The following is a 17,112-nucleotide window of genomic DNA, read 5'->3' as shown; positions in this document are numbered from 1 at the left end:
GTTACTGCATCATCAGAGTAAGGCTCTCTGATGTAGAAATACACTTTCCTTCTGAAGACATACTGGGTCAGGACTCTACAGAATGAATGTTCTTATGGGAAGCAATCATCCACTGAGTAATTTTTAAAGCTTTCTTTGAAACTTGCTCTCACAAAAGTCTGTTTGTAGAATACAGTGTAATACAATAGAGAAAATATTTCCATTTTAATTTCAGTGTCTGTTGTGTTTATAATGAACACATCCTTGCTATGAATAGGAGGGCTGCCCAGAATCACATCATTTCAGAAATGGGAGGGGACACTAAAGAATATATTGTCCAAATTGCTTATTTTACAGATAGGAAAACTGAGGCTCCAAAGAAAGAAAGTAACTTAGAATTGAACCTGTATAATTCTAACAAGACACATAGTGCCAGCCCCTAGACTAGACATCTTCTGTTCACTGTTAACCTACTGCTTGTAACTGTCCTTAGATATACGGGTGACCAGTTCCATCACTACTGAGGGAGACCAGGAGGCAAGGCTAGGCAATGGCTGGTAACTTAGGTCTGTATAATATTAAAGTTCTTTCCACTCTACCTACTGCCTCCCGGGGCCCAACCCCTCCATTCAGCCCTGCATGGGTAGAATTGGTCTCTTCCTGAGCATCTCAAGGGCAAAAGAATGCACTGAAGGAGCTACCTATTCCATTTTCAGATAGCTCATTTTCCTAGGAAGTCCAAGGTCCCAGACAGAGGCAGATGAAAAAGATAACTCAGTCCTATGACTCTAGGTCCCAGGATGATAGTGTAACAGCTTCACAATTAGACCTAAAGAAAGAAATGCTGCTAAAAGAAACCTATCAAAGTTATACTTACAAAGAAAGTTCTAAGGCACAAGGCAAAAATTTGGGCTCTCATGTCTGACAGGGCACTCTACCAGGTGACAAAAGCACAAAGGTGGAAAAGAAACACCCTCACCTGGGTAAAGTACATCCTGGAGGAATTGGAGCCCAGGAGCTTGCCCTCAATGTGCTGCTGCACCCGCTCCAGAATGCTCTCTTCGTGGAGGAAGTGGACTTCGTGCTTTGTAGGGTGCACATTGACATCCACATTCTGGGGGCTGATTTCCAAACTGCCAGGAAAAAAAGAGGACAATTACCACAGATTGTAGAGGGCGGGCGTAATCCACACATGGTGTATATGGTGACTAGATAACTTGGGAAGCCAAATAGCAGTGGTTAAAATCTCAAGATCAAGTGAGTGGTCAAATGTTGGTTTTACTACTGAAGAGCTATATAGCTTTAGATAAGTTACAATATATTTCTTTGCCCCTTGTTTCTTTATTTGCAAAGTAGACATAACAGCATTACTTATGTCACAGGTTTGTGGTCAGAATTAAATTCATGTAAAGCACTTTGCATACTCAACATATTTAAAATACATTAGCTATTAACAACATCATTCTAGAATTAGTAGAATTTTTTATTATGTGACCTCAAGAAAGTCACTTAATTTCACTGGATGTTTTCTCATTTGTAACAATAAGGTAACCAGGAATCTGTCCCCTACTTACTTTTCAGTATTATGTGAGGATCAAAACTAGAAAAGATGCAAGAGAACTTTCCATCAGTAAAATGTAACAAAAGAATCAGTTCAGAGACTGTGTCAGCTATCAATTTACTGTCTGTGCTCCAAGTCCATCATCTTTCATTGCTTGTTCTATGATAATGAAGCTTTACAATGTGAAACTTTGTCAGTAGAGGGCGCCAGAGGGACAAAGGAGGAGGAAGGGTTTCTCTGCCAGGTTAGGGTGCATTTGTGAGTAGTCTCCATACTCAAGCAGCATGTGGCCCCTTCCTGTAGGCAGCTGTCACTAGAGCCTCTCAGAGTGGTAGGGGAATGCCTTATTGACTTTTCCATCATGCAGTGAATCACTTCATTCTCCTCAACAAGATCAGCACCTCAACCCCCAGTGTTAGGGGAAGGTATGCAGAAGGGACTCTATCTTAGCCCTTGGTGGAATGGCTGCTCCCTGTCACTTCACCTTTTACTATCTGATCTCCCTTTACTTTAATCCTGTTTATAATTCTTTTTTTAAACTTCCCAAGTTCTAATTGTTGTGTGGTTTCTATCTCCTGTTTAGACATGGACTGGTACGGAGATAGAAGAAGGTGATAACTGGACCAATTTATCACCTAGCAAGGGAATACAAAAGGGAATCAATAATTCTACATTTAGTTTAAAAATTAGTTTTGGCCATGATTCCCACCCCTTCCCACTTCAATCAAAACTAGAACGAAGAGAAAATTACTTTCTTTCTAACAAATTTCTGCTCAGAGATGTTTCAGAATGAACCGTACCCTGTACAAATATGGCCCTATTGTTCTTTTTTTGGGGGGGGGGGTGAGCGGGGGGTTGCACCTGCAATCAGGGACTGAACTCAGGGGCATTCAACCACTGAGCCACATCCCCAGCCCTATTTTGTATTTTATTTAGAGACAGGGTCTCACTGAGTTGCTTAGTGCCTTGCTTTTGCTAAGGCTGATTCTGAACTCAGTCCTCTTGCCTCAACCTCCTGAGCTGCTGGGAGGGCCCTGTTCTTAAGAGAGCAGTCTTCTGTAATGTTGTGATAAAAATGCCAAGGCTGTGAAATAAACAAGCTAGTAGTAGAGCAAGAAACAATGAAAAAAGATTCTCCATACTATAATTTTCTCTAGGGTAGGGCACTTCACATTTATTCTGTATTTTAAACACTACCACAGGATTTGGTTTGTATAAATGTGAGTGCTAAATTATTTATAATCATTAAAATTATTTAAATGAACTTAAATAACTATTTAAGTGGCTAAATTATTTAAGTGAACAATCAACAATGGACATGCCAAGACAAGAACCTCCATAGAGCAGAAGACACTGATGGAAGGAAAACTGTAGCTGTTTCAGTTTTTCAGACTGACCTAAGCAGAAGGAATATTCAGAGTTTCTTGAGCACATCTGTCTGTTCTGCCTACAAGCTATCTAATCCTCCTGAAGGGGAAAGACACTTTCCTACCACCAACATAGCAGTGGCTCTTGGTGAGATTTTGCTAAGTTAGTGAATACATAAGGAAAAACTGTGCCTTTTCTCTATGAGAAGGGACAGAGCATCCTTCTGCCAGCCATGATAGGATTCACTGATTGGGCAATTGGCAAGCCTACATCTTTCTCAGAATTTCTGTTCCTGTGACACTTGAGTGAGGAGTTTGGTGCTACATACCTGAGGTACAGGAATGGGTGTGTGTTTTTGGGCAAATATGCTGCATATACCGTTTCTATGGCTTTCCTTAAGGAAGTTGATTCTACCAGACGATCTAAAAAAGAAAAGGAAAGCAACATGCTTGAAACTGTCTTTATAGGGAGGTCACAGGTGTGCACTCCCACCAAGCCATGAAATTTTCCCAGGAAGAATACCTCCAGAGCAAGAGCCATATTGGATTCCTGTAGAGAAAGGCCCCTCTACCTGTCATCACCTCCCAGCACTACAATATGGGCATGGGACTTGCTCTTCTCATCCAAAAGCAGAAGAGATGAGAGGCAATAAATTATGTCTCTCCACCTCCCTTGCCTTCAATCAGCCCATGTGGATTAACTAGTTGTGTCCTTGTTGGGCCCAGCAACAAATATGAACTTAGCTCTCAGATTTTCATTGGGCAAAAACATACTAGCTACCTATCATATGTGCAAGTACTGGGAGAAACTATGCTAGTGAATGACTAATCCAACCCAAAATGGTCAGCATTATCTTACAGAGGTGTGTGCTACATGGTGTGTGAGAGCAGCTAACTCTCTCAGGGGGTTCCAACAGTGGGGTTTCCATACCAAGTAATGAAAGATAAAAATAAGTTTTCTAGAATTTAAGGCAGTACAAATGTCTGACTGCATGTTTAATGTAATTCAGAAAATGATGCAGGTTTGGAGTTGGGTATATAACAGGACTGGGAGAAAGAAGACTAAAATCAGAGGAAAGATCTGTTTTCAGAAAACAGCTCTTTCTTCTGAGGCAGATTTTAGAAAACTTGCTGATGATCTATTGTCCCAACTGTAGCCAAGGATGTTGCACATCTTTGTATTTCCAACAAGAAGTGAAATCATAATTTTTACCAATGAGGAGACTATTATTTGTGTGCTCGCCATATCCAAAGCCTCTGCAATAATGAGCTTGTACTCTTTAATACATGCCCTGATCATACAGGCCTGAAGCTGGAATGGGAACCTGACAAAAAGGACAGCTGAAGCCCTTTTGCTGTAATTTCTAAACTTGAGACTAGCCAAGTTGTCTTTGTCTCTGCCACCTAGGTGAGCCTGCATAGTGTATAACTGTAAGAATCTGACCTTTCTTTGCTACCGAGAACCTGGCATCATGAAAGGATTTGCTATAATACAGAGACTATGGTGAGCAGTTCCAGCAGAAACAGACACATGCCAGCCAGATGGTACTTACACTGATTTCTGCTTGTCTATTCTGGAGCCAACAAGTGTGTTATAAAGCAGTTCTTCTTCATAGTTAGAAAAAAACCCAATGAAAATCATTTTGTGAGTCTTACATGCACCCAGCTTTGTTTTCTATCAGGCTTCAATTGTTCCTCATGCAATAGGAAAAAACCTTGCTAATATATGAGTTTAACACAATCTGTCTATAAAAGGATTGACTCTCCCATCACTGTTTCTATATTGCTTTAAATAACTTCTGCAAAACATGCATACTTTGAGACATTTATTATTATTATTATTCCTATAAGTGGAAGAGGGAAATATAACATTTCTAACAGCAAACAAAACAAAAATTATAAAGTTATCATGAAATACTTTAAAATAATAAAGGTAAACAAGCCATAAGAAAATGAATGCATGGAAAGATGCATGTTATTTTTGGATAAACTGAGTCAGACTGTCTGGATTATGTGTTGTTTTTTCTTTATCAAAACCTTGTAACAGGGGCTGGGCTTGTGGCTCAGTGGTACAGTGCTTGTCTGGCATGTGTGAGGCCCTGAGTTTGATTCTCCGTGCAACATAAAGATAAATAAATAAAATAAAGTTATTAAAAAAAAAAAGAACAACCTTGTAACGTACAATTAAGTTTACAAAAGCAGAACATAAAATAGTATTACTTAATAAGAATTACATAAACAATGTCAGCAGAAAGATAAGAATTGAAAAGGAATTTGGGAAAAATCAAATGCACTTAATTTTCTCTCTCTAGAACTGCTCTTTGTATCACAGATTTCATTCTTTAAAAAGAAAAATCTTAATGTTATTAAAACTCGGTATTTTTACTGCCATTACAGTAAAAGTTATATTAACTTTTAAGTTATAGTAACTTTTACTGTAATGGCAGTAAAAATAGCTAAGGTGTCTGTTTCTGTCTTTGTCTCACTCCCAATGTGTTCTATTGTGTAATATCAAACAACAGCCCTTATCTAGGGCATGCTGTAGAGGATTCACTTCCAGAGGGTAAGGTGCTGGAGTATAGGGCCTGTGATGCTTTCTCCTATGACCCTCTTATAAGCAAGAACCAGACCATGACAGCAATAAGCACGAATGAGAGGGCCAAGCACTGATTTAGGATAAAAAGCATAAATGCTTTCTAATTAAACAAAATTTGGCACAGGGTTCCCCACATATAATCAAACCTCTGAGTTAGGAATTTTTGCAGGGTTCCATAAAATTCTCTGTGAACATACATCCCCACATAGTTCTTTTTCACTTACGGTTGATGAAGAGTAAGAAAATGCACTTCTTCACTGAGTAGTTTGCATTGGATATGTAGCCATTCATTTTGAAAGCTAGGGTTTTATCCTCACACCCAACTTCTATCAGTTCTCTGGTTAGAAAAGATAAATTTTGAGGCCTCTGAAAACACTGGAAAACTCAAACATTATAAAATAATCAGAATTAGAAAACACACAGCTCCTTCCCATAAATAACCCAGCCAAATGAGGACCTCAGAGACTTGGTTCACTGAGGTCCTCTGGACCTACCCATCCAACTGTCCATCTGTCCATTCACGCATCCATACCTACACACATCACTGACCCAACACACAGTCAGTGTTGTGAAGCACTAAGTCTATACATCAGGGACTGCTCTAATTGCTGGGGTATAAAGATGGGTGCAAGCTCTGAGCCTTGTTTTGCTGAAAGTTTTATGCATCTTAGTAACTAAATCCCAGAGTTAAAATTCCAGGAACTTATTTCTGCTTAACAACTTACTATAAAACTTGACACCACAATGGAGCTCCAATGTGTTGTTCCCCAGATTGTGTTTATTGGGGAGGGTAAGTTGATGTGAAAGACTGGTTCTTGGATATGCCATACTTATCTCTGCCTAAAGGCCTTCCCTAGGACTGAACCTTCTGCCTGGAGGGCTAACTTACTGGCAGTTAATTAATTCCTATTTATTCTTCACATCTCTCAAGGAATACTTCTTCAAAGATCCTTCTCTGACTATCTGACCCAAGATTTTCCCATTATGTCCTGAATTTTTAATTGAGGCAACAAACACAATCTGCTTATGAATGACATAGTAGTCTCATGCGTCTTTCCACCTGGAGAGTTCTAAGAGGGCAAGAATTGTTTCTGTTTTGTTTACTACTGTATCCCCACCATATATTCTAGCCCAGCACCAGAGGAATAGCTGGCACTCACTAAGGATTTGCTGGTTGGACAGCATAGTGTTTTCTGTACACACTGAACCTATAAACCATTTCTTCCCAAAATGTCTCAAGAGGCTGGTGTTCGGGAAACCTGCTTTGGAAAATGCTGCTCTGTGGGATTTCTAATCTCTTATAGTCTCTAGGAATTTCCCTAATTATGAGTTTTAAAAATTAGTCAATAATCTAAAAAGTTATAACGTAAAAGAGCTCTCTCTGTTCTGGGAGCACAGTTTAAAAATAGTAACTCATTTATACTTAATTAAAAATAAAAGGGTAAAAAGAATGAATAACTCGTCTTTCAAAGTAGAAATCTGGTACTTGGACAACTGCTGCTGCTTTTAAGATTTCTGGGAAAAGTGAACCAGGGGCTGTCAGATTCTCCATGCATCTATGTATCCACAGCACCTCCTGCATGTGTGGCCATATGGAAGGGTTTCAGTATTCTTCCCCTCAGATTGTAACATGGCCAATCTGGACTTTCTGAATACCTGAGATTCACTGAGAAGTCTACAATGGCAATGGTGGTCTTTACAAGCAGATGTGAGCACCAGAAGAATCTGCAACACAAGTAAGCTCCCCTCTTAGGCTTTCCTGACAATGCAGATTTGGTGACACTTGAAAACAAGTCTTTAAAGGCAGGAAATATTTTATTCATGTTTACTCTTAACTTCTAGCCTGGAATATGGGAGGAGATTAATAAATATTGAATAATAAATAAATGGAATTCTAAAGTAAGTTCAAGGAAAAGAGGAAGCAGTAAAGAACGACAGAATTCTACTATGCTATGAATATCCTAAACACAAACACCAGGAGAGAACACACTGATTTCAGTCATAGCATCTAAGAGGCCACGCATACCCTGGAAATGTCAATTACATGAAATAATAATTCTACTAGCAAACTTGAAGCATAAAGACAAGCCTGTATATTTGACTAAAGCAAACTCTTAAGTAAGGTGCTATCTTGAGATTACAAAATAATGTGATTGGATGGAAAACTAAGATAAGAAATATAAAAGACTTTTTATATATGTTATCAACGTACCGACTAACAGCATTTCCAAAGATGGAGCGAATATTGTCCACAGTTGTGGCACTGGGTAGTGTTCTGACGTCAGCTATTGTCTCACCTTGCTAATAAACAAATAGAAGACACAATGACTTACTGTCTCATAGCTGTAACCAAAACATCATAACCTTATCTCCACAGGCAAACTATTGAAAATTCCCTTTTGTTATAATACAAAACCATCCCTCATAATTCAAGAACTTACTTTTTTAACTGAGAAGCTAATGCCTGAATTGTGTATTGCATACCTAGAAATAAAAACAAAATAAATGATAAGCAAAAAATAGCAGAATACAAAGCCAGGCACAGTGGCTCACACTTGTAATCCCAGCGGGAGGCTGAGGCAAGAAGATCGAGAGTTCAAAGCCAGCCTCAGCAAAAGTGAGGTACTAAGTAACTCAATGAGACCCTGTCTTTAAATAAAATACAAAAAAGGGCTGAGGTTGTGTTTCAGTGGTTGAGTGCCCCTGAGTTCAACCCCCGGTACCAAAAAAAAAAAAAAAAAAAAAGGCAGAATACAAAATAGATGTTAGAGCCTCTCTAGTTAAGTAAACCAGCTAAATCAGTAGAGCTAAAGGAGAGAAGCAAACACACACAAACAAAAATATCTCAATACACCCTATTTTACCCTCAGAAAAATAAACCAGCAGACTTTAGAGAGATCTCAATGCTAAAATGGGACTAAATCAAACAAAATACAGGGTTCCTTTCTGTTTTTATAAGTTGCTGACTGGACTCAAGGATCTTTCAACACAGTCTCTTCTTTACTTGCAGTTTTATTTTCATAGTGTCCAGAAGGGCCTGGGGGCCTCCAGAATATCTTGAAAAGCTAACTTTAAACCCTGCACACTTTTATTCTCTCTCAGATCCCTCAATAGACCCTCCTTCCGGGCTTCTCCCCTGCCCCTAGATCCTGTTCCAGTATCTCCCAGCCTTTGCTTGGTTGGCCTACCCCTCTCTCTATACTCCCCATAAACTGAAATACTGAATCTAGCACAATGCATTTAAGTTAAAAAAAAAAAAATCACTTTATCACACCTAGAACCCAAACTCCCAACTTCCTTTATTTTCAGGAGATAATGAATATTCTGACACTGATTTATAAATTTAAAGGGGGAACAAAAAAAAAATAGCTTGTTTGGAGGTTCTAGCAGGGAGTACAGCTACTCATATACCCTTGATCTAAGAACATCCTCCTCTACTGGGGAAGGTTATCCTCTTCCACTAAGCATGCAGCTTTGGGAGGTTTGCACATAGAGTGGAGAGGGAGAAAGGGGACACCTGCATAGCCAGCCAGATCAGCCAAATCATCTCTGATGATCAACTGGGTGATAGACGTTGCAGCCAGATCGCCCTCACATCCAAGAAACTTAATGTATAAATCTGTACCAGTTTATTATGAGCAAAAGTCTAATTCACTTTAGGTTTCTTTAGAAATACTGAAAAATAATTAATATACCTATTACAATGCAAGAACATGTGGGTTTGGAAAGCCCATGCTGGAGCTATCTATAGCAGCAGATTAAGTCAGTCAAGATCATAATGTTGCTTTCACCTACCCTGAATTCCCTCTTCTACTTCTGGTAACAGTCTCTAAGCTTCCCTTGGGAAATCACCTCTATCCTGTTCCCATTCCACCTGATGCATTCTCAGTAAGACTACCAATCAAGAAGTGTTCATTCCATAGTCATGGGTGCAGCTCATATGACCCAAGTTATGCCAATTTCAGATATACCTCCAGGAAACAAGATACTCAAGCAGGGTCAGGAAAAGAATAAATACAACTGAAACAGAATTATAATGCTAAAATCCTGAAGGCACCCTGCTTTTTGTCATCTCCAGGAAGCAGCTGACCACACCTTTTTCCGCTTCTAGTCTTCCAATACATTTATGTTCAACTCAAGGTAGCTAAGGTCAGTTTGTTTTGGTTGCCACCAAAGCAGCCTCACTGATATAATAAAGACCAATTGTTCTTTGCTGAGGAGATGAGAAAAAGCTCAGAATTGGTGACTAAGCTTTGTTCAGAACAATATGTACGCTAGTATTGCTGTTTACTATTTAGCTCAGCAATGGTTTTCAATTTGCAAGCACCAAAACATTCCTTTGATGAAATATCTCAGAGACTTTCTCCCACATTTTCGACTGTACCTGCCAACAACTTCCAAAATTTTTCCATACTCTTCACTTGGATTTTTTAAAGCTTTTCTCCTTGTGGTTATGTTGTAAAAAAGATCCTCCACCTGAACAGAAGATTGATTTTTCTTGTAAATTTATAGAAGAACATGGAAAGAAAGGCTCACATTGTTCACTTAAACCTGAGTTTTAAAGTAGTGAATCCAAAGATATTTACTAACAATATACTTAAAAGAATTGATTGGGGAAGTAGGCAACACTGACAAAGGAATTGAAGAATATTTTTTTCTGCCTCTCACATTCATTCACTGATTTCTCAACTATGAGAGCTATCTGTATGTTAGCCTTTTTGCTTTGCTTTTTTTTTTTTTTTTTTTAATTTGTGGTGCTGGGGATCAACCAGAGCCTTGTGCATGCTAGACAAGCGCTCTATCACTGAGCTACATCCCTGGCTCTAGGCTCTTTGCTTTCTACTCAAAATATGAATACAAATTTTAAAGTGTAGTCTTAGGAGAAATCATAATTTAGGGGGTCATACATGTAAATTTATAAAAAATGACAATATCACATGGCATTTAAAGATATTTTTCAAACTAAGGATAATCACAAAATTTCTGAGATCATTTGGACTTTCTGGAAATCATGCTGTAGTCACCCTGTCAAGGCTCCTTGTTAACATGCACTAAGAAGTATACCACATTCATTTATGCCTACTGCCTGCTTCATCATGCCCAGGAGTTAAAATGTTAGAATGACCTTCAAGGAGATGTGCTCTAGTTGGGATTTGTGGTGCGGGAAAGAGTGTATAACATGACAGCAGATGTTTTGTGGGGTCAGAAAATGGAAAGAGACTAACCAAGGCATTCTAGAAATAAGGCAGCATGATGGACTTCCTCCTGACTAATGATATAGTCGTATGATCTACCAAATACACTCTGAGGCAGCTGTGCACATATTCTTTGTTCCATTTAATAGATGAGAAAACTTGTTAAGTGACTTGCCTCTAGACACAACCATTGACTGATCAGGCTGGGATTCCAAATCATGTTGTCTGGAGCCAACCTTAATGTTTTTTCAATTCTAACTACCCTGCCACTGATTTTTGCCATCCCAACTCCTTACAAAAGATAAAAGGGTGGGCAGGCTGCCATGCCACAAAACCCAAGAATCATTTTTCTTGCTTACAGGGTGATATCTTTGGTCTTCTATTAACTAGCAAAAATTAATTTTATTATTAGCCTAAAAACTCCAAGACATTTATTTTTCAATATTTATACAAAGCTCTTTTTCAACAATTTACATTCTTACCATGATCTGAGTCCCTTGATTGCCAGCACATGGTTTAGGAGGAGCTTTCAGTTTTCCATCAGAGTAAGTTGCTCTAATCAGAAAATATGCAAGATTATTAATATCTAATAGAAAATGAGATACTCAGCAGAATAGAATAGACATTATGATTGCAGTATGTATATAGGTGACTCTATAACCAGTGTGATTCTGCAATCTGTACAATCAGAAAAATGAGATACCCTAATGATTCAAATGTATGAATTGCCAAGATCATTGTAATGTCATGTATAGCTAATAAAAAAATAAATAAAAAAAGAAAATGAGATACTTATTTTGATTTTTTTTAGCTGCTAAATTCTGAGCTACTATAGTTTTGCCATTGCCTAAGACAATATTAAATGTATGAAACAATTCTGCAATCAATGATTGAGGAGCAACCATGTACCAAGCCTATGGAAGCACTGATGATAAAGAAAGATCTTAGAAAACACTTGCCCTAGAGAGGGGACAGTTTTACCTAAAGGACAGAAGAATGTGCTAAGTGATCTAGAGAAGGAGCCATATGGCCTGGGTGGGATTGAGGGCTGGTAAAGGCATCAAAGAGGAGAGGACAGTTCATCTGGGCTTCAGGAAGGAAGGTTTCAGGTGGAGAAACCAAGAAAGACCATCTAAGAAGGGAAAAACAAACAAAAAGCATAGAGGCTTCTGAATACATGGCAGCTGGGAATGTGTCTCGAGAAGAGGCTGGAAGGGCAAACTAAAGACACACTGGGAAGGTACTGGTTGCCAAGATGATGACTCCAGATTTCATTCGGTCACAAAAGGAAAACATGATCCCAGAAGTCAAGAATTAATTTGGGACACATTAATTCGCAACGATTTTCAAGTTTTTTATATGATTCAAATCATACCAGTCCACCCAGATGCTGGGGCAATTATAATTCACACCTAGTCAACTCCCCTAGCTTACACGCTGTATACTCTGAAGTGCTCATTACTTTGTACATTTGTTTGCTGAAGAAGACTAAGAAAAGGATATAGAATGAAATAAAAATACACTGCTCAATCTCCTACTTCATCAAAAGGGAAAGGTTATCTAAATTGCCTCTCTCATTCTGTATTAACCTGTGATAACAACCAGCACTTTGATGACATATTTAAAGAGAGGATATAAAATTAAAACAATAACATAATCATTAGAACTTGAAATTTTTTATTTTGATTGACAAATAATCTGTATGTCTAATTTTCAAAAAAAAAAATTTGGCATGAATTGGGTACTCCTGTCTTCATCTAGTAAATAGCTAGGGCTTATAAAAACAAAGTGCAATTTTGATTCCCTGAATTCCATTTTGTTCTGTTCCAAGGCCATTCATCAGCCTCTGGAAGTTGTGTCAGCAGAACAGCCAGCAAGCAGCCACTCATGAGAAGGCAAGACAGTCCAGGAACATAAGGATAGCATGAGCTGGTGGCTCAGGAGCCAGCATAGGTACTATGAGCCTTCAACATCCCAGTCACAGCCCTGTAATCAGCCCCAAATGATATCCTACTAAAGGATAAAGAAGCAGAATTAACATCAGCAACCACCATTTACTCAGAATATTTATGGGTAAGATATACACCTTGCTGGACAATTAATATGTTACATTTTATATTTTAAGAATCCAAGAAGTAAGAATATCATCTAGTAATCATCCCTGTGGATTATCAATTTATCAATAGAGAGGAAAGAAAACTTACCCAATATCTCAGCCAAAAAAAAGATCACGCTTGGTATTTAGTTATGATTACTCTGAGATCCAGGCAAAAAGTACAAGATGAACATACAGGAGTAAAATAAGTCAGCACAATACCTGTATGCACACTTTCCATCAGCTGTTTTGGTTGTAATAGTAACATGAGCCACATGGCTTATGCTGGCCAATGCCTAGGAAAGAAAAGGAAATAGAATAATAACACACTGCTCAATCTCCCACCTCATCAAAAGGGAAAGCTTATCTAAATTGCCTCTTTCATTCTGTATTCACCTGTGATAACAACCAGCACTTTGATGACATATTTAAAGAGAGGATATAAAATTGAATCAGTAACATAATCATTAGAACATGAAAATATATTTCTTAAAAAATCCAAAAGAAAACCCATCAAAGCATTAATGTGCTAACAACAATTATATTCAGGTGGTAGAACTATAGCCATTGTATTAGTTAGCTTTCTATCACTACAGAACAAATATGTGAAATAAACAAATTATAAAGAGAAAAGTCTTACTGTGTGGCTCAGTCAGAGACTTAGTCCATGGTGAGTTAGCCTCTGTGCTTTTGAGTCTATAGCAAGGCACAATAATGGTGAAGAGCATGGGTGGGGATAGGGGAAGCAAAGTCACTCACCTCATGGCTGTGGAATGCCAAAAGAAATGAAGGAGAGGAAGGGGCCCATTACCTCTTTAAAGGGCACACCCCCAATGATCTGAAGACCTCCTACTAGGCCCACCTCTTAAAGTTTTCAATAATGCCAAGCTGGGGACAAGACCTTAACACATTGTCTTTTGAAGACCCAAGGCCTCATGCATGCTACCACTAAGTCATACCTGTAACCCCTTCAATAAATTTTAAAACTTGCCTTCAGAAATGGATAATGAAATCACTCCAAATAGATGATGCTATAAATTGTTACTCAAAACTTGGGAGAGAGATACCAGGGTTTGAACTCACAGGCATTTGACCACTAAGCCACATCCCCAGCCCTATTTTGTATTTTATTTAGAGGCAGGGTCTCAATGAGTTGTTTATTACCTCACTTTTGCCAAGGCCAGCTCTGAATTCACAATCTTCCTGCCTCAGCCTCCTGAGCTGCTAGGATTATAGGTGTGCCACGCCACTGTGCCCAGCAAAGCTATTATTTTAATAAGCAATTACATGTTTACATATATAAAATTTAAATGATACAATTAAATCAAAATATATTTTAGAAACCCATGACCATTTCTTTCCCCTTATAACTCAGACTGGTTTCCTGGTCCTTTGAGATCTGAATCTCTTCACAAGGACAACATAGTATATAAAGATGCCACCTAGAAACTGTGTTATAATGGGGTCTTCATAAAAGCTTCTATACACTTGAAGGAGGTTCAGTTCAATAAAAGGAACATAGCTCTACTTGGCAGGCTGAGGCAGGAAGATCACCTGCAATCAGGAGTTTGTGACTAGCCTGGGCAAAAACAAAAAAAGCAACATGGATCGGGCTCAGAGATTACTTTGTCAAGAATCCTTGGTTTATGTAATTTTCATCATTAAAAAAAGCAAATTATTTGGAGACCTATATAAGGAAGAACATTACATATGTACAGTAGTACAGTACTACACAACATCTGGAAGAGAGAGTGACACTACACATGGTCCAGCAGATGGTCTTGCTGCTTCAAAGAGGCATTGTTGCTGACAGGGAAACAGACAGACAGGAGCACAGATTGTGGAGTCAAGGGCCTGGTTCAGTTTCCCACTCTGTCACTTTCTAGCTGTGTGCCCTGACTACATTCTTCATCACTCTGTATACTTCTCCCTGTATAAAACAGGGCTTCTGAAAAACCTACTCTGTGGGGCTACTGTCAGAATTAAGAGTTAATACATACATCTGCTGAGAACCATGGCTGGCACAAACCCTCAATAAATCTTCCCTGTTTAACTGCAGTGAGATAATAGCCCTAAAGATGTTCCACAGCCAGGGCAACGCTCCAGAGACCATGGGCTTGGAAATTGACCCAGGGAATTTCAAAGCCAGAATGAAACTGTGTTTCTGGAGCTTGACCTGAGGCAGCCTCGGGTCACTATTACTATGAACACAAGGATGCTTGAGAACACTCTGGTTTGAAGTAAATAGAACAACATTACACAGATTAGATCAGAGACACTTTTTAATTTTTAAAAATTAAGTAAAAGTAATACATGCCCATGATGATAAAAAGTTCAGAAGCTACAGAAAGCCCTGAAATGAAAAGTAATAGGCTCTTTTCCTCTTCTCTACCTCTACTCTTGTTTTCCCAAAATAACTACTCATGACAGTTTCTCTGGTTCTCTGTAGCCTCCAGAAAGAAAATGACCAAGTAAGCTCCAAGTCTTCTGACCTCCAGAAGTACAGGATAATAAATTTGTGTTGTTTTATGCCACTAAGTTTGTGGTAATTTTGGGCAGTCAGCAATAATAAAACACTACCAATTGTCTTAAAAGTATGTCTACTTTTACCCAGGAATGTTACTTCTATAAATTTATTCTAAGAAAATAACTAAACAAAATGCAGTATTTCATCAAAGCTTTACATTGGAAAAAACAGCAGCGTCTTAACAGGAAGTCACTCAAACAACTTATAGTATGCATAAATAATAAAATAATGTGTACCCTTAAAAATTATGTAGGCCTATACTTATTGGATGACAAGGTATCCATAGGAATTAAGTTAAAAAATAGAGACCCCATTCAGTCTTAAAAATATTTTTGTCTATTTTCCATATCATACATTCCTATAATTTTACCCACATATAATTTAGAGTGTGTCTTAAAAAACACAAGCTCAAATGAACCTCACGATATTTTATAATAAGAGACTTAATAATTTCTCCTTAATGCTATCAAGTAGTTCAAATACATCTCAAATATGTCTCATTTTTTTTCACACTTTGCTCACATTAGGATTCAATAAGCTCTAGTAAATGAAGTTGATTCATAAGGCCTTCTAAATCTCTCTTAATCTAGAGGTGATTGTTATCCTTCTTTACTATTGCTTGACTTCTATGTTTTTCCTATATTGCTACTTAGATTCAAATATTGAGCAGGTTCACTTTCATTCATATATATATGAATGAAATATATACATTATATACATAATATATATATTAGTTGTAGTTGGATAGAATACCTTTATTTTATTTTTTTATTTTTATATGGTGTGAGGATCGAACCCAGTGCCTCACAAGTGCTAGGCAAGTGCTCTACCACTGAGCCACAACTCCAGCCCCCAGATTCACTTTTTTGTTTCTTTCTTTTTTTGGTGGTCCTGGAGAGTGGACCCAGGACCTGACATGTTAGGCAAATGCATTACCACTCAGCTACACCCCCAATCTTCTTTAATTTTTGTATTTTGAGACAGGGTCTCACTACATTGCCCAAGCTATACTTGTATTTGTAACCCTCTTGTCTCAGCCTCTCTAGTAGCTGTGATTCCAGGCATGCACTGCCACACCCAGCTCCACATTTCAGTTTTTGACAAGAAAACTTTATAAGTGGTTTTGGGTATTTCTATCAAGTGACACATAATATCTGGGGAGTTTATAGTAATATTAAATATTTATGAATACTTTTCAGTCCTGGAAACTAAATTTAATTAAATTGGTTCAAATTTGCATACATTTAACAAATAAAAACCACCAAATCTTATTACCTCTCATATTGAGAAATATATGCTGAAATGACACCAATGTCATCATGTGAGGATATTTTACACATTTCTTTAAACCTTAACTTACCTCACCCCGAAAGCCATAGGTAGAAATACTGGTTAAGTCCTCAAAGGTCTGCAGTTTACTTGTAGTGAACCTCTCACACACAATATCCAGATCTTCCTTCTAGAAAATTTTTTTAAAAAGCAAATAATTATGTTATCCATTTTTCTAAATCTTCCTGAATTTCCATTTTATCAATTTAGAAATAAATTTCTCTTAGAAGTGTTTTTAAATTAGTGGTGACTTCCTCACTTTGTATCCAGAATACCACATTGTCTTGGCATTCCTACTTTCTTACTAGGCTGTTCCTTTTCAGTGTCATTTGCTCTTTCCCCCTCCTACCCCTGGAGTAACACAGGATTTCATTTGTGGACCTCATCCTTATCTATACTCACTATCTTGATGATCTCATTCGGTCTCATAGCCTACTTTTTTAATTAGAAAAACTTTTAAATA

The 17,112-nt window shown here is 38.0% G+C and overlaps 1 protein-coding gene across 1 annotated transcript in view; it reads right to left on the bottom strand.

The window, feature by feature from the left end:
* The window catches only part of Mlh1 (mutL homolog 1), a 43,914-nt gene that overhangs the window by 22,103 nt on the left and 4,699 nt on the right, over positions 1-17,112 (bottom strand). The window contains exons 3-11 of the mRNA XM_076843424.2: positions 16,681-16,779; positions 13,016-13,089; positions 11,181-11,253; positions 9,888-9,979; positions 7,945-7,987; positions 7,716-7,804; positions 5,728-5,840; positions 3,237-3,330; positions 959-1,112 (exon numbers count right to left, since the gene is read on the bottom strand). Coding sequence (XP_076699539.1) covers positions 959-1,112; positions 3,237-3,330; positions 5,728-5,840; positions 7,716-7,804; positions 7,945-7,987; positions 9,888-9,979; positions 11,181-11,253; positions 13,016-13,089; positions 16,681-16,779 — 831 coding nt within the window. The remainder of the gene's footprint in view (positions 1-958; positions 1,113-3,236; positions 3,331-5,727; positions 5,841-7,715; positions 7,805-7,944; positions 7,988-9,887; positions 9,980-11,180; positions 11,254-13,015; positions 13,090-16,680; positions 16,780-17,112) is intronic.

This window comes from Callospermophilus lateralis, chromosome 1 (assembly GCF_048772815.1).
Source record: "Callospermophilus lateralis isolate mCalLat2 chromosome 1, mCalLat2.hap1, whole genome shotgun sequence".
NCBI lineage: Eukaryota > Metazoa > Chordata > Mammalia > Rodentia > Sciuridae > Callospermophilus > Callospermophilus lateralis.
This window is presented reverse-complemented; position numbering and strand designations above follow the sequence as displayed.